At 37.8% G+C, this 22806-nt stretch overlaps 1 protein-coding gene and 1 pseudogene across 1 annotated transcript in view; one reads left to right on the top strand and one right to left on the bottom strand.

Annotated features, from left to right (window-relative positions):
• LOC128698890 (RNA cytidine acetyltransferase-like) overlaps positions 1–18690 on the bottom strand; it is a 38065-nt gene extending 19375 nt beyond the window's left edge. The window contains exons 1-2 of the mRNA XM_053791298.2: positions 18613–18690; positions 17563–17728 (exon numbers count right to left, since the gene is read on the bottom strand). Coding sequence (XP_053647273.2) covers positions 17563–17728; positions 18613–18690 — 244 coding nt within the window. The remainder of the gene's footprint in view (positions 1–17562; positions 17729–18612) is intronic.
• LOC138851650 (NADH-ubiquinone oxidoreductase chain 5-like) lies at positions 1939–3845 on the top strand (annotated as a pseudogene).
• Positions 18691–22806: the final 4116 nt, after the last annotated feature.

Below are 22806 nucleotides of genomic sequence, written 5' to 3'. Positions count from 1 at the left end.
CAGTACTGTATAGGAAAGTTGAAATGTATTAGTGAAATAAATGGGAAGTCTTAGTTAAATTAAGTACCTTGTGTATTAGGGATATTTTACATTAAATATTTATGATATTTTCCCGAAATAAGAAGAGCTAAATTAAAGGTCGAGTTTTTGTTGTAAAAAAATTCAAAACTTTGTTTTAGTAGTGAAATGTTAATCGAGTCTTAAGATATCTGTTTTTTTTTTTTTTTTGAAAAAAATTCAATTTTTTCTTTGCATTAAGGTAAGGCAAGGTTTAGGAATAGAGGGGGTAAGCTCTTTGTTTAATTATTTTAGTTATAAAAATAAATAGAAAGGTATATTTAACTAGGCTTAGAGGTAGCCATGTTTACAGGGAGTTGTATCTGAGGTATAAGAAGAAGAATATTTATTATTTTTTAAGTAGGTAGGAAAGACTCTTTATAAATTTAGTTTAAAGATTTAAAGTGAATGTATTAGTATATGAATTGTTTATTTTAAATAAATTTTGGAAAATTAATGAGATTTATTGAAGGAGTGGTGAGTATAGAGGAATTCGGCAAAGGGATACTTCTGCCTGTTTATCAAAAACATGCCTATATGAGAGTTATATAAAGTCTGGCCTGCCCGTTGGGGACTAAAAGGCCGCGGTATTATGACCGTGCGAAGGTAGCATAATCATTAGTCTTTTAATTGAAGGCTGGAATGAATGGTTGGACGAGAAGTAAGCTGTCTTTATCTCGTAGGTTGAATTTAACTTTTAAGTGAAAAGGCTTAAATGAGTTAGAGGGACGATAAGACCCTATAAAGTTCATACATGAAGCTGGTTAAGAGTGATTTGGAGTGATAAAGTTTATTATTAGCAGGATGTTTAGTTGGGGCAACTAAGATATAAGTTATATAACTGTTTTTTGTTTAAATCAGAGATACTTGTTCATATGATCCCTTTTTAGGATTAGAGAGTAAATTACTTTAGGGATAACAGCGCAATTTTTTTTAAGAGTTCTTATCGACAAAAGAGTTTGCGACCTCGATGTTGAATTAAAAATTTCTTTGTGGTGTAGCAGTTACAGAAGAAGGTCTGTTCGACCTTTAAATTTTTACATGATTTGAGTTCAGACCGGCGAAAGCCAGGTTGGTTTCTATCTTCTAAGGAGTTTTAAGTTATTTTAGTACGAAAGGATTAAATAATTGAAATAGTTTTAATAAGAGTCAGAAAAAAAGCAGGCTTTTTCTTTAATTTCCAAAATTAATATTTTAAAGTAAACTATTTTCTGTTAGAATTTTGAAGCCCATAAAGGCCTTGATGTAATATTAATAATATCAACAATAACAATTAAGGTAAGTAACAGATATAAAATTACTAGGGTAGTAAGAGGGAAAGAAGGAAGTGAGTAGATGGAGCTGGTTGATAAGCTGGTTAAATTTGTTTTACTCTCTAAAATTAAGAATAACCTGGATCTGAAAAATTTTGATGGGAGAAGTAAAAGATCCAAAAAGATTAGGATAAAGGCAAGGACAAGGTGATTAGTAGGCTAGACTTTAAGTGAATTTTAAAGGCTTTGTTGGAAGCTAGAGAAGAGACATAGATAAACAAAATTAATATTCCCCCTAAAAAAAATGAGAAATAAAATATATGAAAATCAGAAGGAGGGCCTGAACAGACCTGAAAGTATACAGATAAGAATGGTTTGTGTAAGAAGGGTGAGTCCTATGGAGAGAGGATGAGTCAAAGTTGAGAACAGGATAGCTATTCTTAAGGTAAGAGGAAGAGTGAAATATAAAATATTATAACTGATTTTGTATAAAGTTCTAAAAATGGACTTCATCTTTGGTTTACAAGACCAAAATTTTTTTTTAAACTACTAGAACCTTTCAATTTAAATAGTTTAGAATAAAACATCGGGTTGTGGTGCCGAAGAGATAAGAAAGTTATTTTAAATTATGATGTGAAGTGCTTATGGTCATTTAGTTAGTTTAGTGTTTTTGTCATTTAGGGCAGTGGTTTTTATTTTATTTAGTTTAGTAAGGTTAAGTTCGGGGTCTTCTTATGTAATTGAATGGGAAATTTTTTCTTTAATAAACTCTTCTTCTGTTATGGTAACTTTGATTTATGATTGAGTAAGATTCTTATTTTTAGGGGTAGTTTTGTTTATTATTTCTATGGTAATATACTATAGAGGGGATTACATGAGTGGAGATAAAAGGTACAGGCGATTTATATATTTAGTTTTTGGTTTTGTTTTATCTATAGGGGCTTTGATTATTAGTTCTAATTTAATTAGAATCCTTTTAGGTTGGGATGGGTTAGGATTAATTTCTTATGTGTTGGTAATTTATTACCAAAACGAAAAATCAGCGAATGCAGGTATATTAACAGTTTTGTCAAATCGGGATGGAGATGTTGGGATTTTGTTGAGTATTTCTTTACTTTTTATGCTAGGGGGTTGAAATTTTATTTTTTATGAAAGATACTTGAGTGGGAATTTTTTATTATTGAAAGTTTTTGTGTGCGTTGCTGCTATAACTAAAAGAGCTCAAATTCCGTTTTCGGCTTGACTTCCAGCAGCTATAGCTGCTCCTACTCCGGTTTCAGCTTTAGTTCATTCTTCAACACTAGTGACAGCTGGTGTTTATATTTTGATTCGCTTTAGTGGGGCTTTAAGGGGTTCGTGTGTACAAAGAGTTTTGTTGATTGTTTCTTGCTTAACTATATTTATAGCGGGCTTGGGGGCTAATTTTGAGTTTGATTTGAAAAAAATCATTGCTCTATCAACTTTGAGACAATTGGGCGTGATAATGAGAATTTTATCTTTAGGGTTCGCTGATTTAGCCTTTTTCCATTTATTAACTCATGCTTTATTTAAGGCTTTATTGTTTATGTGTGCGGGGATGGTAATTCACAGGGTTAAAGAATATCAAGATATTCGTAATATGGGCAGGTTAGTGATGTGTATACCTTTGACTAGGGTTTGTATAAATTTAGCTAATCTGGCTCTATGTGGTATACCTTTTTTGGCTGGGTTTTATTCTAAAGATTTGATTTTAGAAGTTGCATTTATAAGGGAAATTAATATTTTTAGATTTCTTTTATATGTCTTAAGCACTGGCTTAACAGTATGTTACACGTTTCGATTAATCTATTATGGAATAAGGTGTTTTTCTAATACAAGATCTATAATATTTGTCAGGGAGAGGCATAAAATAATGCTGGGGGGTATAATAATATTGAGGATTGGGGCGGTAATAGGAGGGTGTGTTTTAGCTTGAGTAGTATTTCCAGAACCTCATATGATTTGTTTGAGGCCGGGTTTTAAAATTTTAGCTTTATTAGTGAGAGGATTAGGAGCTCTTTTAGGTTATGTGGTTAACATGGTAAGGTCAAGAACTAGGTTAAAGACTGTTGGGTTTTATTCCTATGTCATGTTTATAGGGTCTATGTGGTTTATGCCAATTTTGTCGACTTTTAGGGTGTCCCGTTGAAGATTAAGGAGTGGGGAGTCTTTTTTTAAGATTGGAGATAAAGGTTGGTCAGAATATTTTGGGGGTGAGGGAGGATTTGATGGGATAATAAAAGGTTCTGTTTACTTACAATTAAGACAGGAGAATATGATTATAATTTATATAAAAGGATTTTTTATTTGAATTGTTGTTATGTTTTTTATTTTTGTTTAATTTACTTATATATTTTAAATTAGAATTTTGCATTGAAGCTGCAAAGGTGGTTATTAACCTATAGGTGATATTTTTAGAAGGAAAATCTTCAGCTTTACATTGAAAATGTAATATGTTTTATACACTATAAAAAAGAGAAATGAACGGAATTTAACCGCTCGGGAAATAAGTTAGAAGCTTTTTCACTGGCCTAATTCCCTTTGACAGGAAAAAAATTCAATTTTGTCATTAACAGTAATATGCCTCTGGTTTTGGCTTCTGTCAAAATAAACTAGAGGTTTGGAAACCAAAATTTAGGTCGAAACTAAACGCAATCTTTCGCTTTCTAATTTGAAAAAGGTTTTATAAACACTTTATGAATGCAACTCATATGTCATTATTGACTACATTTCCAGTTAGATCACTCTAAGGCACCTTTATATCACTCATAATAGAGGCCTATGAGAAGGATTAGGAGAAAAAATAGCCCTGTAAATCTTCAGGAGAAAATATCTGTAAAGGGAGAGATATGGGCTAGAGGAAGAATTAATGTGATTTCTACATCAAAAATTAGGAAAATTACAGCAATGAGGAAAAACCGAAGCCTAAAAGGTAGTCGAGCTGAAGTCTTAGGGTCAAACCCGCATTCAAATGGGGATATTTTTTCTCGGTCTATAATGGTTTTTTTGCTGTAAATTATGGACTACACATGAGAGAATGGGTCTGTGCAGTGAGTGTACAGGAGGCCCTCCACATTCATGAGGGTTAGAGGATCAAGAACCTCATTAATCTTGAAAATTCGCGAATGTTTGGTGTGCAAATGTGATGTAGGGAAATACGTATAATAATACTCTACTGTACCATTCGTTTTGATGTGCAAATATATTATGGAAATATAATACAGGCTCTCCTCACTTAACGATGGAGTTCCATTCCTAAGAACTCGTTGGTAAATGAATTCATCGCTAAGTGAGGAGCATACTATAATGGTAGTGGGTTTGTGTTAACCATCTATGGTATTATTTTAACCCTTTGAGGGTCCGTGCCGTAGATCTACAGCTTTACGTTGAGGGTCCAAACCGTAGATCTACGTCATGAGCTCAGCTCACTCTGATAAACTGTGAGCAGTAAAGTTTGGCCTAGATATGAGAGAATACATCTGTGGTATGTGTGCCCCACATAAAACAAATCCTGCAGCACTTAGTGCATAATGAGAGAAAATAAGACCGTAATTTTCAATTAAAACAGCGACTTTGCAGTTTTTTTTTTTTTGTATGTTTTTTATAGCTGTATTTGCAATTTCTTGGTCTGATTTGATAAAATGGGAGATATATTACAGAAATAGAGATGATTTTGATTGGTTTTAGTATTGGAAATGGCTTGAAACTGAGCTCAAAGTAGTGGAAATGTTAAATTTTTGCTGATGTTCAAGAGTAAACAAATTACCTCACACGTCTAATACACGCCAGCTGGTGGGTCTAATATACGTTCGCAAACGTGGTGATATTATTTATACAATTATTACAATATTGCATTAGAGTAAATCTTCTATTTTTTGGTTTGAATAAAAATTCATTATGTGAATAAAAAATCAAAATGAAATTCATTAGTAAAACCTGAAAACATAACTGATGAACAGAGGAAATGTTAGTTTAGTGCCAGAAATGCCTGCATTGCTTATTCTGGACCCTATTTTAAAATTGGAGAATTTTGAACTCTGCATTAAATTGGCCAAATTACCAATTTCTGATCACTATTTTGTAGTTGAAACAGTTGACTTGGCGATTTCTTGTGCTTAATTGATAGAAGTAATACTAGTGAAATAGCTAAGAATTTGGTTGACAGGAATAATGTAATTGGCCTAAAATGTGAGTCAGATTCGGCAAAATCTCCGATGCGTAAATATCACTGACACATCAAAATTCACGAGAGCATAATTTCGTCAGTTTTCCATCAAATTTCGTACTTTTTGTTTTATTACCTTCAGAAAAAGATTCTCTACCATTTCATAAGAAAAAATAACAGAATTATTTTTTGGAAATTCTTGGACACTGGTGCACACTTTGAAATTTGGCATCTGGACTCTGAAAGGGTTAATGTCACCTTTACACCATTTATAACATTCCTGGTATATTTATAAATGTTTTTACACTAGTGTACTGTATATTGTAATAAACAGAATAGAGGAAATCGGCTCTAATTTACATTATTTAGGTGTGCATACTGGTCAGAGAGCCCGTCGTAAGTCCAAGTTATTGGTAAAGAGTACGTCTCTAAGTGAGGAGAGGTTGTAATAGCATTTACTTAGCCTAAAAATACTGCTTCCTTAACCTATTGAACCACGAACAATCATGAAACACATGAAAATATCGTAAAGTATTGTATATATATACAGTGGACCCCCGGTTAACAATATTTTTTCATTCCAGAAGTATGTTTAATTAAGTGCCAGTACTGACCGAATTTGTTCCCATAAGGAATATTGTGAAGTAGATTAGTCCATTTCAGACCCCCAAACATACACGTACAAACACACTTACATAAATACACTTACATAATTGGTCGCAATGGGAAATGATCGTTAAGCGAGGGTCCACTGTATATTTTTTTCAACGTCGGCCATCTCCCACCGAGGCAGGGTGACCCAAAAAGAAAGAAAATCCCCAAAACAAAAATACTTTCACCATCATTCAACACTTTCACCTCACTCACAAATAATCACTGTTTTTGCAGAGGCACCCAGATACAACAGTTTAGAAGCATATATAAAGATGCAGTATAAAAAGTGACCCGAAGTAATTACAATATCAGGGCCCCAATTATATATGTACCATTCTATTACATATCCCACCAAACTGCCGATATCCCAAATCCCTCCTTTAAAGTGCAGGCATTGTACTTCCTTTTTCCAGAACTCAAGTCTGGCTATATAAAAATAACCAGTTTCCCTGAATCCCTTCAAAAATATTACCCTGTTCACACTCCAATAGCTCATCAGGTCCCAAAAAAACCATTCGTCTCCATTCACTCCTATCTAACACGCTCATGCACGCTTGTTGGAAGTCCAAGCCCCTTGCCCACAAAACCTTCTTTACCCCCTCCCTCCAACCTTTTCAAGGACGACCCCTACCCTGCCTTCCTTCCTCTATAGATTTATGCGCTCTCCATGTCATTCTACTTTGATCCATTCTCTCTAAATGACCAAACCACCTCAACAATCCCTCTTCAGCCCTCTGACTAATACTTTTATTAAACATTTGACTGTTTTGGTCGTATATATACATGTATGTCTTACGAGCCACCGTGTTTGATGTATATATACTCATAAATTCTAGCGGCTTCAAATCAAGCAGGAGAAAGCTGGTAGGCCCACATGTGAGAGAATGGGTCTGTGTGGTCAGTGTGCACCAAATAAAAAAAATTCCTGCAGCACTCAGTGCATAATGAAAATAAAAACTCCAACCATTTTTCTTTTTATTAAAATGCTGACTTTGTGCTCTATTATCGCATAGTATTTATGGCTGTATTCTCGTTTTCTTGTCGCATTTGATAGAATGAAAAATATATTATAGAAATAGAGGTGATTTTGATTGTTTTTTTCTATGAAAAGAATCTTGAAATGGAGCTCAAAATAGGGGAAATGTTTGATTTTTGCCGATGTTCAAAAGCAAACAAATGATGTCATTTTCCAATAAATGTCCAAGTAGCCATTCTAAAATGCAGTCATGAATGGGTGTACATAATTTATACAATTATTAAAATATTGCAGTAGTCTGCATAACAGTAAATCTTCTATTTTTTGTTTGAATAAAACTTCAAAATAGAAAGCAAGAGTAATATTATAGGGGCCTGGAGACATGACTGATGAACAAAGAAAATGTTATTTTAGAGCCAGGAATGTCTGCATTGTTCATTCTGGACCCTGTTTGAAATTGTCATATTTTTTAATTTTCATGAAATTGGCCAAATTGCAAATTTCTGAGCGCTTTATTGGGTAGCTGAAATCGGTAAATGGGCAGTTTCTTGTACTCAGTTGATAGAAAAAATGGAGTTCTAAAGAAATAGCTATGAGTTTGGTCAACTGGAACAATGGAATTAGCCGAAAATAGTGCTCAAAGTGGGCGAAATCGCCAATTCGTAAATATTGCCAAGGTCGCTAACTTCGCGAGAGCGTAATTCTGTCAGTTTTCCATCAAATTTCATTCCTTTGGTGTCATTACAATCGGGAAAAGATTCTCTTATCATTTCATAAGAATTTTTTTTTTCAGAAATTTTGCGACACAAGGGGACACCTCAGGATTTGGGGTTGCGACAGTCAAGGGGTTTACTCCACATCTTCTAATTCCCACACTCCGAATTTTCTGCATAATATTGTGAAACAAATTATTTGGCGATGCTGAAAGCGGGGCGGGGTTCAATTATAAACGTTTTTGGAGGCTTCTTTACTTTATTTGCAAAATTGTGGTGGGTACACAGGCTTGTGTGTTGTGGCCATGGCCCGGGAGGGCCATGCCCACGATGGAGAGAGGGAGTAGACATGTCTGCTTCTACGCCGCTGAGTGAGTGAGTGGGACCAGCGTCCCACTGACTTGGGCAGGCCTGGAGAAGGCAGCACCTTAGTGCTGCGAAATATGAACTAAGCTGGCAGACAGCATAGGCTGTCTACAATATTGACACCACACATTGCCCTTAGACAGGACATCTCCACTGCCTCCAAACATCTTGTTGCAGAATTTACAACCCAAGCTTCACGCCCATATAACAGTGTTGATACCACTATACTTTCATACATTCCCTTCTTTGCCTCCATAGATCACTTTTTTTTTGTCTCCATACATACCTCAATGCACCACTCACCTTTTTTTCTTCATCAGTTCTGTGATTAATCTCATCCTTCATAAATCCATCTGCTGACACATCAACTCCCAAATATCTGAAAACATTCACTTCTTCCATACTCCTCTCTAATTTGATATCCAATTTTTCTTTATCTAAATCATTTGATACCCTCATCACCTTATTCTTTTTCTATGTTCACTTTCAACTTTCTACCTTTACACACACACACCCAAACTCATCCACTGACCTTTGCAATTTTTTTTTAGAATCTCCCATAGGCACAGTATCAGCAGCAAAAAGTAACTGTCAATTCCCATTTTGTATTTGATTCCCCATAATTTAATCCCGCCCCTCCCCTGAGCACCCTAACATTTACTTCTTTTACAACCCTATCTATAAACATATTAAACAACCATGGTGACATTACACATCCCTGTTTAAGACCTACTTTTACTGGGAAGTAGTCTCCCTCTCTTGCAACATCTGCTGCATTGCTCCCCTATCCACTCTATCATATGCCTTTTCTAAATCCATAAATGCAGTGAAAACTTCCCTAAATTTATCTAAATACTGTTCACATATATGCTTCAATGTAAACATTTGATCTACACATCCCCTACCCACTCTAAAACCTCCTTGCTCATCCACAATTCTACATTCTGTCTTACCTCTAATTCTTTCAATAATAACCCCACCGTACACTTTTCCTGGTATACTCAGTAAACTAATTCCTCTGTAATTTTTACAGTCTCTTTTGCCCCCTTCCCTTTATATAAAGGAACTATACATGCTCTCTGCCAATCCCTAGGTACCTTCCCCTCTTTCATACATTTATTAAACAAAAATACCAACCACTCTATCACTATATTCCCCCCTGCAAATTACCTAGGATAACCCAAAAAATCTAAAGTACTATACTGTCCTTGTAGATATAAGGCATAATAAGCGTGACTGGCAAGTACGTAATATGCATTTTCACTTGTTCAGGAATCAGACGTGACGACTCTGCATCTTGTGTAATATCTGTTGGTTCATGAGTGGCTCTCTCTGTTGAGACAGAAAGAGAGACAAGCAGGCAGAGACAGGAAGACAGACACACAGGGAGACAGAGAGACAGATAAGCAGAGACAGAGATAAACAGAGGCAGAGCTAGACAGACAGACAGACAGATATATAGGCAGACAAACAGATTGACAGACATGTTTGTGTAACAGTGAAAACAAATAAAGCCAAGGTAGTGCACGATCATCAAATGTCACTCCACTGCTCTACTGTCAGCAGTGGAGTGACACTCGTCTTACACTGTGCCTCGAAAAGGTTCGAGGGAGGAGGTAAAGGAGGTTTTGTGGGCGAGGGGCTTGGACTTCCATGAAGCATGCGTGAGCGTGTTAGATAGGAGTGAATGGAGACGAATGATATTTAGGACATGACGAGCTGTTGGAGTGTGAGCAGGGTAATATTTAGTGAAGGGTTTCAGGAAACTGGTTATTTTTATATAGCCGGACTTGAGTCCTGGAAATGGGAAGTACAATGCCTGCACTTTAAAGGAGGGGTTTGGGATATTGGCAGTTTGGAAGGATATGTTGTGTATCTTTATACGTATTTGCTTTTAAACTGCTGAATTTTGATCACCTCTGCGAAAACAGTGATTATGTGTGAGTGAGGTGAAAGTGTTGAATGATGAAAGTATTTTCTTTATTTATTTTTTATTTATTTACAATTTGAGCACACATACAGAGGTACAAAAAAATACAGATAAGAGCAGCATGCCAAAGCCACTTATACTATGCATAGCATTATGGGCTGGCTTAAAATTAACTTAAGATTAACTAAGCAATGATGAAATCAGTGATAAAACATTAATGTAAACAGATTACTATAAAGCACAAGTGAGTATTACAAAGACAGGTCATATGGTTGCATGCATTGTTGTACATTCAGTCATATGGAGTATTCTGTTAGGTAGTGTATTTAAAAAATAATAAAGTTAGATTGGGTTTTAGGTGTAACATTTATGTGATATAATTGTGAGAAACATTTAAGATATACAATTTATAAGGTTCAGTTATTCAGTATTTATTTGGTTTTGGGTGAGTAAGTGATCTTTGTGGTTACAGGAAAGTGGGTGCAGGAGGGAAGAGGAGCGATTGGTGGAATGACGATGTAAAGAGAGTAGTAAGGGAGAAAAAGTTAGCATATGAGAAGTTTTTACAAAGTAGAAGTGATGCAAGGAGGGAAGAGTATATGGAGAAAAAGAGAGAAGTTAAGAGAGTGGTGAAGCAATGTAAAAAGAGAGCAAATGAGAGAGTGGGTGAGATGTTATCAACAAATTTTGTTGAAAATAAGAAAAAGTTTTGGAGTGAGATTAACAAGTTAAGAAAGCCTAGAGAACAAATGGATTTGTCAGTTAAAAATAGGAGAGGAGAGTTATTAAATGGAGAGTTAGAGGTATTGGGAAGATGGAGGGAATATTTTGAGGAATTGTTAAATGTTGATGAAGATAGGGAAGCTGTGATTTCGTGTATAGGGCAAGGAGGAATAACATCTTGTAGGAGTGAGGAAGAGCCAGTTGTGAGTGTGGGGGAAGTTCGTGAGGCAGTAGGTAAAATGAAAGGGGGTAAGGCAGCCGGGATTGATGGGATAAAGATAGAAATGTTAAAAGCAGGTGGGGATATAGTTTTGGAGTGGTTGGTGCAATTATTTAATAAATGTATGGAAGAGGGTAAGGTACCTAGGGATTGGCAGAGAGCATGCATAGTTCCTTTGTATAAAGGCAAAGGGGATAAAAGAGAGTGCAAAAATTATAGGGGGATAAGTCTGTTGAGTGTACCTGGTAAAGTGTATGGTAGAGTTATAATTGAAAGAATTAAGAGTAAGACGGAGAATAGGATAGCAGATGAACAAGGAGGCTTTAGGAAAGGTAGGGGGTGTGTGGACCAGGTGTTTACAGTGAAACATATAAGTGAACAGTATTTAGATAAGGCTAAAGAGGTCTTTGCGGCATTTATGGATTTGGAAAAGGCGTATGACAGGGTGGATAGGGGGGCAATGTGGCAGATGTTGCAAGTGTATGGTGTAGGAGGTAGGTTACTGAAAGCAGTGAAGAGTTTTTACGAGGATAGTGAGGCTCAAGTTAGAGTATGTAGGAAAGAGGGAAATTTTTTCCCAGTAAAAGTAGGCCTTAGACAAGGATGTGTGATGTCACCGTGGTTGTTTAATATATTTATAGATGGGGTTGTAAGAGAAGTAAATGCGAGGGTCTTGGCAAGAGGCGTGGAGTTAAAAGATAAAGAATCACACACAAAGTGGGAGTTGTCACAGCTGCTCTTTGCTGATGACACTGTGCTCTTGGGAGATTCTGAAGAGAAGTTGCAGAGATTGGTGGATGAATTTGGTAGGGTGTGCAAAAGAAGAAAATTAAAGGTGAATACAGGAAAGAGTAAGGTTATGAGGATAACAAAAAGATTAGGTGATGAAAGATTGAATATCAGATTGGAGGGAGAGAGTATGGAGGAGGTGAACGTATTCAGATATTTGGGAGTGGACGTGTCAGCGGATGGGTCTATGAAAGATGAGGTGAATCATAGAATTGATGAGGGAAAAAGAGTGAGTGGTGCACTTAGGAGTCTGTGGAGACAAAGAACTTTGTCCTTGGAGGCAAAGAGGGGAATGTATGAGAGTATAGTTTTACCAACGCTCTTATATGGGTGTGAAGCGTGGGTGATGAATGTTGCAGCGAGGAGAAGGCTGGAGGCAGTGGAGATGTCATGTCTGAGGGCAATGTGTGCTGTGAATATAATGCAGAGAATTCGTAGTTTGGAAGTTAGGAGGAGGTGCGGGATTACCAAAACTGTTGTCCAGAGGGCTGAGGAAGGGTTGTTGAGGTGGTTCGGACATGTAGAGAGAATGGAGCGAAACAGAATGACTTCAAGAGTGTATCAGTCTGTAGTGGAAGGAAGGCGGGGTAGGGGTCGGCCTAGGAAGGGTTGGAGGGAGGGGGTAAAGGAGGTTTTGTGTGCGAGGGGCTTGGACTTCCAGCAGGCATGCGTGAGTGTGTTTGATAGGAGTGAATGGAGACAAATGGTTTTTAATACTTGACGTGCTGTTGGAGTGTGAGCAAAGTAACATTTATGAAGGGATTCAGGGAAACCGGCAGGCCGGACTTGAGTCCTGGAGATGGGAAGTACAGTGCCTGCACTCTGAAGGAGGGGTGTTAATGTTGCAGTTTAAAAACTGTAGTGTAAAGCACCCTTCTGGCAAGACAGTGATGGAGTGAATGATGGTGAAAGTTTTTTCTTTTTCGGGCCACCCTGCCTTGGTGGGAATCGGCCAGTGTGATAATAAAAATAAAAAAAAAGTGATCTTTGAGAAGAGACTTGAATTTATAAACAGGTAGTGTTTCTTTTATATTTACAGGTAATGAATTCCAGATTTTAGGGCCTTTTATGTGCATTGAGTTTTTGCATAGTGTGAGATGGACACGAGGAACATCAAAGAGTGATCTGTGCCTTGTGTTATGGTCATGTGTTCTGTTGAGGTTGGCAAGGAGATGTTTGAGGGGAGGGTTAATATCAGAGTTAAGTGTTCTATGTATGTAATAGGTGCAGTAATAAGTATGGATGTTTTGTATGGTGAGTAGGTTTAGTGTATTGAATATTGGTGGAGTGTGCTGCCTGTAGTGAGAATTTGTTATCATTCTAACTGCAGCCTTTTGTTGGGTAATTAGTGGTCTGAGATGGTTAATTGTTGTTGAGCCCCATGCACAAATTCCATAGGTGAGATAGGGGTAAATAAGAGAGTGATATAGGGCCAGGAGGGCTGACTGTGGAACATAGTACCGTATCTTCCATAGTATGCCTACAGTCTTGGAAATTTTCTTAGAAATTTGTTGTATATGTGTATGAAATTTGAGTCTATTATCAAGGTGGATTCCTAAGAATTTTCCCTCTGTTAGCTTTGTGATAGGTGATCCGTTTATCATTATGTTAAGAGGGACATCTGTAGCTCTGTTACCAAACTGAATGAAGTAGGTTTTGTTAATGTTTAGTGTAAGTTTGTTAGTCCTCATCCAGGTAGATATTTTCTGTAATTCGGTATTTACAGTATTGGCTAGCGTGACTGGGCTCGGGTGGGAGAAGACGTATGTAGTGTCATCTGCAAATAGTGTGGGTTTGAGTAAGGGCTCAAAGTGGGTGAAATCGCCAATGTGTATATGTTGCCAAGACCGCTAACTTCGCGGGAGTGTAATTTCATGAGTTTTCAACCAAATTTCATACTTTTGGTGTCATTACCATCGGGAAAAGATTCTCTATCATTTCATCAGAAAAAATAATTTTTTTTTTCCAAAAATTTTGCAAAATAGAATGAGTTTCAGAAAGGGGCTTACGACAGTCAAAGGGTTAAGGAGATTTGCGCCAAGTGGAATGATGTCCAAATGTTTGTGGAGAAGTACCACCCTGAGCAAGCTGAAACAAGCCATCTTTGCAACAAGTTCAGTGACAGAACCATGTCCCATTTTAAGGAAATCTTAAACCTTTGACTGTTTTGGTCGTATATATATGTCTTACGAGCCAGTGTTTCGGACGTATATACAGTGGACCCCTGCCTTACGATCAGCTCCCAACTCAAACAATTATGTAAGTGTATTTTTGTAAGTGCTTTTGTATGTGTATTTTTGGGGGTCTGAAACAGACTAATCTAATTTACAATATTCCTTATGGGAACAAATTCGTTCGGTAACGGCACCCGAACAGACTTCTGGAATGAATTAATATTGTAAGTCGGAGTCCACTGTATGGTCTGTATACTCAATAATTCTAGTGGCTTCAAATCAAGCAGGAGAAAGCTGGTAGGCCCACATGTGAGAGAATGGGTCTGTGTGGTCAGTGTGCACCACATAAAAAATCATGCAGTACGCAGTGCATAATGAGAAAAAAAACTGATTTTTTTTGGGGGGGATTAAAACGCCGAATTTGAGGTGTATTTTCGTATAGTATTTATGGTTGCATTCTCGTTTTCATGGTCTCGCGTGATAAAATGGAAAACATATTGCAAAAATAGAGATGATTTTGATTAGTTTCATGATGAAAACGACCTTGAAATTGAGCTCAAAGTAGCGGAAATGTTTGATTTTTTACCAACGTTGAAGAGTAGGCAAATCACACCACACGTCCAATATACGTCAACTGGAGAGTCTAATATTCTTTCACTAGTGCACTGATATTATTTATACTCTTTTTACAATAATGCAGTAGTCTACATAACAGTAAATTTTGTATTTTTTGCATGATAAAAAATCAAAATAGAAAGCAATAGTAATAAAAGAGGGGCCTAGAGATATGACTAATGAACAGAGGATATGTTATTTTAGTGCCAAGAATGTCTACATTGTTTATTTTGGACCCTATTTTGAAATTGGCAACTTTTTTAATTTGCGTGAAATTGGCAAAATTGCCAATTTCTGATCACTTTATTGGGTAGTTCAAATTGGTAAGTGGGCAGTTTCTTGTGCTCAATTGATAGAAAAAATGGAGTTCTAAAGAAATAGCTATGAGTTTGGTCAACTGGAACAACGGAATTGGCCAAAAACAGGGCTCAAAGTCGGCAAAATCGCCGATGCATATATGTCGCCGAGACCGCTAACTTCACGGGAGCGTAATTCCATGAGTTTTTGACCAAATTTCATACTTTTGGTGTTATTACCATCGGGAAAGGATTCTCTATCATTTCACAAGAAAAAATAATTTTTTTTTTTCCAAAAATTTTGCGACATAGAAAGTTTCAGAAAGGGGCTTGCAACAGTCAAAGGGTTAAAGAGGCACCAGAAACAGAGGACTGTGGACAGTTATTTTGTGAGACAGGGGTCTAGTGACTCTCAAGCTGGTCCTAGCGGCATTAAAAGATAGAGAAGGGAAGTAACCCCAGAGAGGGCTTTGATACCAAAGTCCTTATGGAGGGGGATTCCCCTTCCAAACACTAACCCTAACTTCTTCTCTCCTCCTCCCTATCTTCCAGATGCCATCACCAATCTTCAATAAAGGTAAGTAAAAATGTTATTTTATATGTTTATTTAAATTAATTGTACACTATATTTGTTGTGTGTATGTAAAACTATAATTAATCTCTATAAAATGTATTTTTTTGTGAATATTTTTGGGTTTCTGGAACGGATTAATTGTATTTCCATTATTTCTTATGGGAAATATTGCTTCGCTTTTCAAACTTTTTGAATTTAAAACTAGCTCCTGGAACGGATTAAGTTTGAAATTTGAGGTTCCACTGTATCATCTTGCTCAGATATGGTAAACACGAGGAAATTAAATCTTCACCAGAGTACAAAACAAATTCTGGCCACAAAATAGAGCGAAACACCAACGTCAAAGACCTGGGAGTGATCATGTCGGAGGATCTCACCTTCAAGGACCATAACATTGTATCAATCACATCTGCTAGAAAAATGACAGGATGGATAATGAGAACCTTCAAAACTAGGGAGGCCAAGCCCATGATGACACTCTTCAGGTCACTTGTTCTATCTAGGCTGGAATATTGCTGCACACTAACAGCACCTTTCAAGGCAGGTGAAATTGCTGACCTAGAAAATGTACAGAGAACCTTCACGGCGCGCATAACGGAGATAAAACACCTCAATTACTGGGAGCGCTTGAGGTTCCTAAACCTGTATTCCCTGGAACGCAGGCGGGAGAGATACATGATTATATACACCTGGAAAATCCTAGAGGGACTAGTACCGAACTTGCACACGAAAATCACTCACTACGAAAGCAAAAGACTTGGCAGACGATGCACCATCCCCCCAATGAAAAGCAGGGGTGTCACTAGCACGTTAAGAGACCATACAATAAGTGTCAGGGGCCCGAGACTGTTCAACTGCCTCCCAGCATACATAAGGGGGATTACCAACAGACTCCTGGCAGTCTTCAAGCTGGCACTGGACAAGCACCTAAAGTCGGTTCCTGGCCAGCCGGGCTGTGGCTCGTACGTTGGTTTGTGTGCAGCCAGCAGCAACAGCCTGGTTGATCAGTCTCTGATCCACCAGGAGGCCTGGTCACAGACTGGGCCGCGGGGGCCTTGACCCCCGGAACTCTCTCCAGATAAACTCCAGGTTGCTACTTCTACTTACACTCAGGTTACACTACACATACATGTACAAGCATATATATAAATGCACCCCTCTGGGTCTTCTTCTATTTTCTTACTAGTTCTTGTTCTTGTTTATTTTCTCTTATCTCCATGGGGAAGTGGAATAAAATTCTTCCTCCATAAGCCATGCGTGTTGTAAGAGGCGACTAAAATGCCGGGAGCAAGGGGCTAGTAGCCCCTTCTCCTGTATAAATTATTAAATTTAAAAAGAGAAACTTTCATTTTTCTTTTTAGGGCACCCTGCCTCAGTGGGATACGGCCAGTTTGCTGAACGAAGAAATGTGATAATTCTCCTTGAGGCAGTTGAAGAGAGACTTTCCTCCGTAAGCCATGAATGTCATAAGAGGTGACTAAAATGCCAAAAGCAAGGGGCTAGTAATCCCTTCTCCTCTATAAATTACTAAATTTAAGAAGAAAAACTTTCATTTTTTTTTTTTAGGTCACCCTGCCTGAGTTGGATACAGCCACTTCATCGAAAAAACACATGATAATTCTCCATGGGAAGTGGAAAAAGAGTCCTTTCTCTGTAAGCCATGTGTGTCGTAAAAGGCAACTAAAATGTCAGGAGCAAAGGGCTAGTGACCTCTTCTCCTGTATAAATCACAAAATGTAAAAAAACAAAGTATTTTTTCTCTTTTGGGTCACCGTACCTCGGTGGGAGACCAGTGGTGTGTTAAAATATGTAATAATATACTGTAACAGCAATTTGTACCTTAGATAAATATATTGAAGAAGTCATGAAATATAATTTTACTGTTTGTTTTTCAATTGTCATGCTACTTAAGCACAAACAAAACAACACCACTTTAACAGAAGTACAAGGCCAGAACATGTGTTGTGCTGGAAACTCAAAGTTGTAAAACTCATATGAACTGAATTAACATACCTGTATAAAATACCAAAAAATCATACCTTTAAAGACAAATTCAAAAAATGTGCCAAGGTTGTCTGGTGATGGGCTGGTGACAAATATATTATTCAAACCAAAATGTACAGCTGCTGCCACAGCCAGACCCAAGGCTGCTGACTTGCCTCGACCTCGACCAGCAGTGACAGACTGTTGCTCGCCTACTCTTCTCTGTCATCACATCCAACATTTTCAGCAGTGCTTTGGCCTAAAAATATGAAAAAGGACTATACTTTGAATTTAATATTTAGTATTATTTCCATATTAAAATCTGACTCCTTCCTATCTGCCAACCAGTTCCAAGCTACTGTTAAAAACCACCTCCTTACCTTAATGTGATCCTCACAGTCCTTTGTATGGACTGATGAAGCCACTGTGTGGCCAAACATTTCCTCATTAAAGATACCCAAGTGTTGCACATGTGTCTAATTTATCAACAAATATATCGTCATATTTAGTATGACTTCAGGAAACTAGCTATATTCCTAATATAATTTTTATTATAATTTTTATTTTGAATTACTGATTACCTTAAATATTGAATAATCTAAGTATTGCTATTCTCATTAACCTTGCTAGAATTTTATCTGTCCATATACATTGAGTCATTCTCACTGAATCAATCCTACTGTGAATATCATTGACTTAAATACATATAAAATACTATCTCATCGCATTCTGTAATAATACAGATAATTAGTTTCACTCTTATTGTAATTTTTATTATAATTTTATTTTAAATTAATAGAATAATCTTAATACATATATTTTAAATTAATAGAATAATCTTAATACATATAGTACAGTGGACCCCCGGTTTACGATCAGCTCCCAATGCGACCAATTATGTAAGTGTATTTATGTAAGTGCGTTTGTATGTGTATGTTTGGGGGTCTGAAATGGACTAATCTAATTCACAATATTCCTTATGAGAACAAATTCGGTCAGTACTGGCACCAGAACATACTTCTGGAATGAAATAATATCGTAAACCGGGGGTCCACTGTATAATGTAAATGTTCTTACTCTTCCCATGTAACTTGTTATGATTTTACCTGTTTTATATACATTTGTTTAACCACTTTGCCATCTGTGCCATAGTTCCATGGCTTGGAAGTCAATGTCCGTGCCATAGTACTATGCCAAAATTGTAGCGGCTTCAAATTTAGAGCGAGAAGGCTGGTAAGCTTACATGTAAGAGAATGGGTCTGTGTGGTTAGAGTGCATAGTAAACAAAAAATTGGGGTGCCCACACTGCATTATGGGAATGCCATCTCAGTACACTTTGTTCACCATGCCTCATGGTAGCAAAGACCTTCACTTCCCGCTGAACTGGTAATGACAGTGATGTGGATTTTGATTTCCTAGCTCTTGATTACCATTCGAGTAGCAACAGTGAGGAAGAATATTCACCAGTGAAGTGTCAATTTATACGATGCCACATGCAGTCTGGTAGTGTGCTATATGTAATTCAAGGGGATGGAGTACATTCCAGAGCACATCCTGTTCCTATACCAGGAACAGACATTGAAAGTGATGATGATTAGGCTACAATTGGGATGGATGATAGACCACATACGTCAGTAGGTGGTGGTGGTGCCATGCAGGATGTGGCACAAGCAACAGCCCAGGATGGGAGCCACACCACTGACTCAGCACATCCACAATCTTCAACTGTCCCTACACAACAACCTGCATAACCACGACCACAACCAGATATTAATATCCAGCACCCACCAACAAACCATATGTAGGATTGGCCGCAAAATGCAAATTTTGTGCCCAATCCTCATCAATTTGGTGGCAATCACAGTGGAATCCTGCCAAATTGTACCTCTGGGAACACTACTAGTGAACCAAAATTTTTTCAACTCTTTTTTGATCAACCCCTGATAAAAATTATTGTCAGGGAAAGTAACAGGCACTTTGATTATACCATGACAAACACACGTTTCACCACAGTCACAACTACACTGGTGGAAGGAGACCACGGTGGCTGAGATGTATTTGTCTTTTCCCACAATAATGCTTTTGTCACATGTGTTTAAGCATAATATCAAATCACACAGATCCACAGAGTGCCTAATTTCTACCCCAGCCTTCAGTAATATTATCCCAATCAACAGATTTATGCTACTGTTATGTATGCTACACTTCTCTGACAAAACAAGGCCTGACAGAAATGTATCTGAAACAGAAGCTCAGTATGTATTTTTATCCCTTCAGGATCCTTGTTATTGATTCTCTTCAAAAGTAGACTGTCTTTCAAGCAGTATATACAAAGCAAGAGGAAATGGTTTGGTATCAAGTTGTTTGTGCTTTGTGATTGTGACAGTGGTATTGTACTGAATATAATTGTGTACACAGGAAGTAAAACATTGGAAGATACCTGAAAGTTATTGGGTATCTCAGGTGACATAGTGAGAACAACGATGGAACCACATTTTGGTACGGGGCATACATTATATACTGATAACTGGTGAATATGACAGACGTGTGGTACAGTGAACTCAAATCATAAGCATACGTCCAGGTTTAATGCAGGCACTCATAGTGGTGAGGTGCAGGTGTTTTCTGCTAATGACATTATGGCATTACGGTGGCATGACAAACGACATGTCACATTGTTGACATCCATTCACCATAATGAAATGAAAGATACTCGCAGGGTGGATACAGTGACCAATGAACCAATTTTAAAACCTGCGACTGTGACTGACTACACACTCAATATAGGTTTGGTGGACAAATGTAACATGCAAATTGGATTTGCTGATTGCGTTCATAAGAGTTATAAGTGGTACATGAAACTCTTATTCCATCTCATGGACATTTCCATACTATTTATTATTTATTATCACACTGGCCGATTCCCACCAAGGCAGGGTGGCCCGAAAAAGAAAAACTTTCACCATCATTCACTCCATCACTGTCTTGCCAGAAGGGTGCTTTACACTACAGTTTTTAAACTGCAACATTAACACCCCTCCTTCAGAGTGCAGGCACTGTACTTCCCATCTCCAGGACTCAAGTCCGGCCTGCTGGTTTCCCTGAACCCCTTCATAAATGTTACTTTGCTCACACTCCAACAGCACGTCAAGTATTAAAAACCATTTGTCTCCATTCACTCCTATCAAACACGCTCACGCATGCCTGCTGGAAGTCCAAGCCCCTCGCACACAAAACCTCCTTTACCCCCTCCCTCCAACCTTTCTTAGGCTGACCCCTACCCCGCCTTCCTTCCACTACAGACTGATACACTCTTGAAGTTATTCTGTTTCGCTCCATTCTCTCCACATGTCCGAACCACCTCAACAACCCTTCCTCAGCCCTCTGGACAACAGTTTTGGTAATCCCGCACCTCCTCCTAACTTCCAAACTACGAATTCTCTGCATTATATTCACACCACACATTGCTCTCAGACATGACATCTCCACTTCCTCCAGCCTTCTCCTCGCTGCAACATTCATCACCCATGCTTCACACCCATATAAGAGCGTTGGTAAAACTATACTCTCAAACATTCCCCTCTTTGCCTCCAAGGACAAAGTTCTTTGTCTCCACAGACTCCTAAGTGCACCACTCACCCTTTTCCCCTCATCAATTCTATGATTCACCTCATCTTTCATAGACCCATCCGCTGACACGTCCACTCCCAAATATCTGAATACATTCACCTCCTCCATTCTCTCTCCCTCCAATCTGATATCCAATCTTTCATCACCTAATCTTTTTGTTATCCTCATAACCTTACTCTTTCCTGTATTCACTTTCAATTTTCTTCTTTTGCACACCCTACCAAATTCATCCACCAATCTCTGCAACTTCTCTTCAGAATCTCCCAAGAGCACAATGTCATCAGCAATATAATGTGTACCAAATGAAGACTGAATGTGAATTTTGTTTGTCTGTTATCAGACAACTAATATTCTAGTACCAGGTAAGAACACCTACAATACAAAACCACCCATGAACTGATCACCAAATAACCTCTCGTTTGAGGTGGCAAAGTGATCACTTCCTAACACAACCTCCTCCTACTAAGAAGAAATGAGCTCAGAAGAAATGTTTTATTGTGTGCATACAAAAAAAAGAGACACTTGATTAATGTATGAAGAGTGTAAAACACCACTGAGCATGACACTATTTTTTGGAGTTCGACAAAATTGTAACAGTTCTAGGAACACGTCCAGTGAATGTATACATGCATAAATATGATAGAACATTAGTAATAAGGAACATTTTTACCTATTTGTTAGTGTAAACAAGTTTTGTAAACAATATATAGCCTCTCCTCACTTAGCAACGTACGTACTTGTTTACCGACGACTCGGACCATTATGTGCATACGTAAATAATGTACGTATATTATTCTGTTTATTACAATATAGAGTACACTACTGTATAAACAAATTCCTTCTATCTTGTACCAACTGAGCCCGCAGAAGTCACCGCTATCATAAAGTCACTTAAAAATAACTCGAGGAATCTGTCTCACGTCCCACCATTATTGTACAAGCGAGTGGCCCATGTCCTTTCGCATGCTATTACATTACTTTTTAACAAGTCACTAGAAACTAGCACTTTCCCGACACTACTCAAGACAGCAAGGATTACACCAATAGATGAAGGTGGTGACCCGACAGACGTAAACAACTATAGGCCAATATCAAACTTACCATTGCTATCCAAAATCTTCGAGAAACTCGTGCACAGGAGACTATTCATTTATAACGTCACAAAACATACTCAACCCCTGCCAATTTGGATTCGGGAAAAATAAAAGCACTAATGATGCAATTATAAAAGGCTAGACCTGCTTTACACAGCATTGGAAAATAAGGAATATCTGCTAGGAATTTTTATTGACCTATGAAAAGCGTTTGACACAGCAGACCACGGCATCCTACTCCACAAACTTGACCACTATGGTATAAGAGGCCACGCACTTGCATATTTTAAATCCTACCTTTCTAATAGGTATCAGTATGTCACCATTAAAGACACAGCCTCATCAATACGGCCACTTGATACTGGAGTTCCGCAGGGAAGTGTCCTTACACCCCTGCTCTTCCTCATTTACAGCAATGATCTTCCAAACATATCCCAACACCTGAAACCCATTCTCTTTGCTGACGACATGACCTATGTCATCTCCCACCCTAATCATGCCACCCTCAACACCATTGTTAACGAGGAGCTGTTCAAAATATCGACTTGGATGACAGCCAATAAACTTACAATTAAC

This window comes from Cherax quadricarinatus, unplaced genomic scaffold (assembly GCF_038502225.1).
Source record: "Cherax quadricarinatus isolate ZL_2023a unplaced genomic scaffold, ASM3850222v1 Contig1400, whole genome shotgun sequence".
Classification (NCBI taxonomy): domain Eukaryota; kingdom Metazoa; phylum Arthropoda; class Malacostraca; order Decapoda; family Parastacidae; genus Cherax; species Cherax quadricarinatus.
This window is presented reverse-complemented; position numbering and strand designations above follow the sequence as displayed.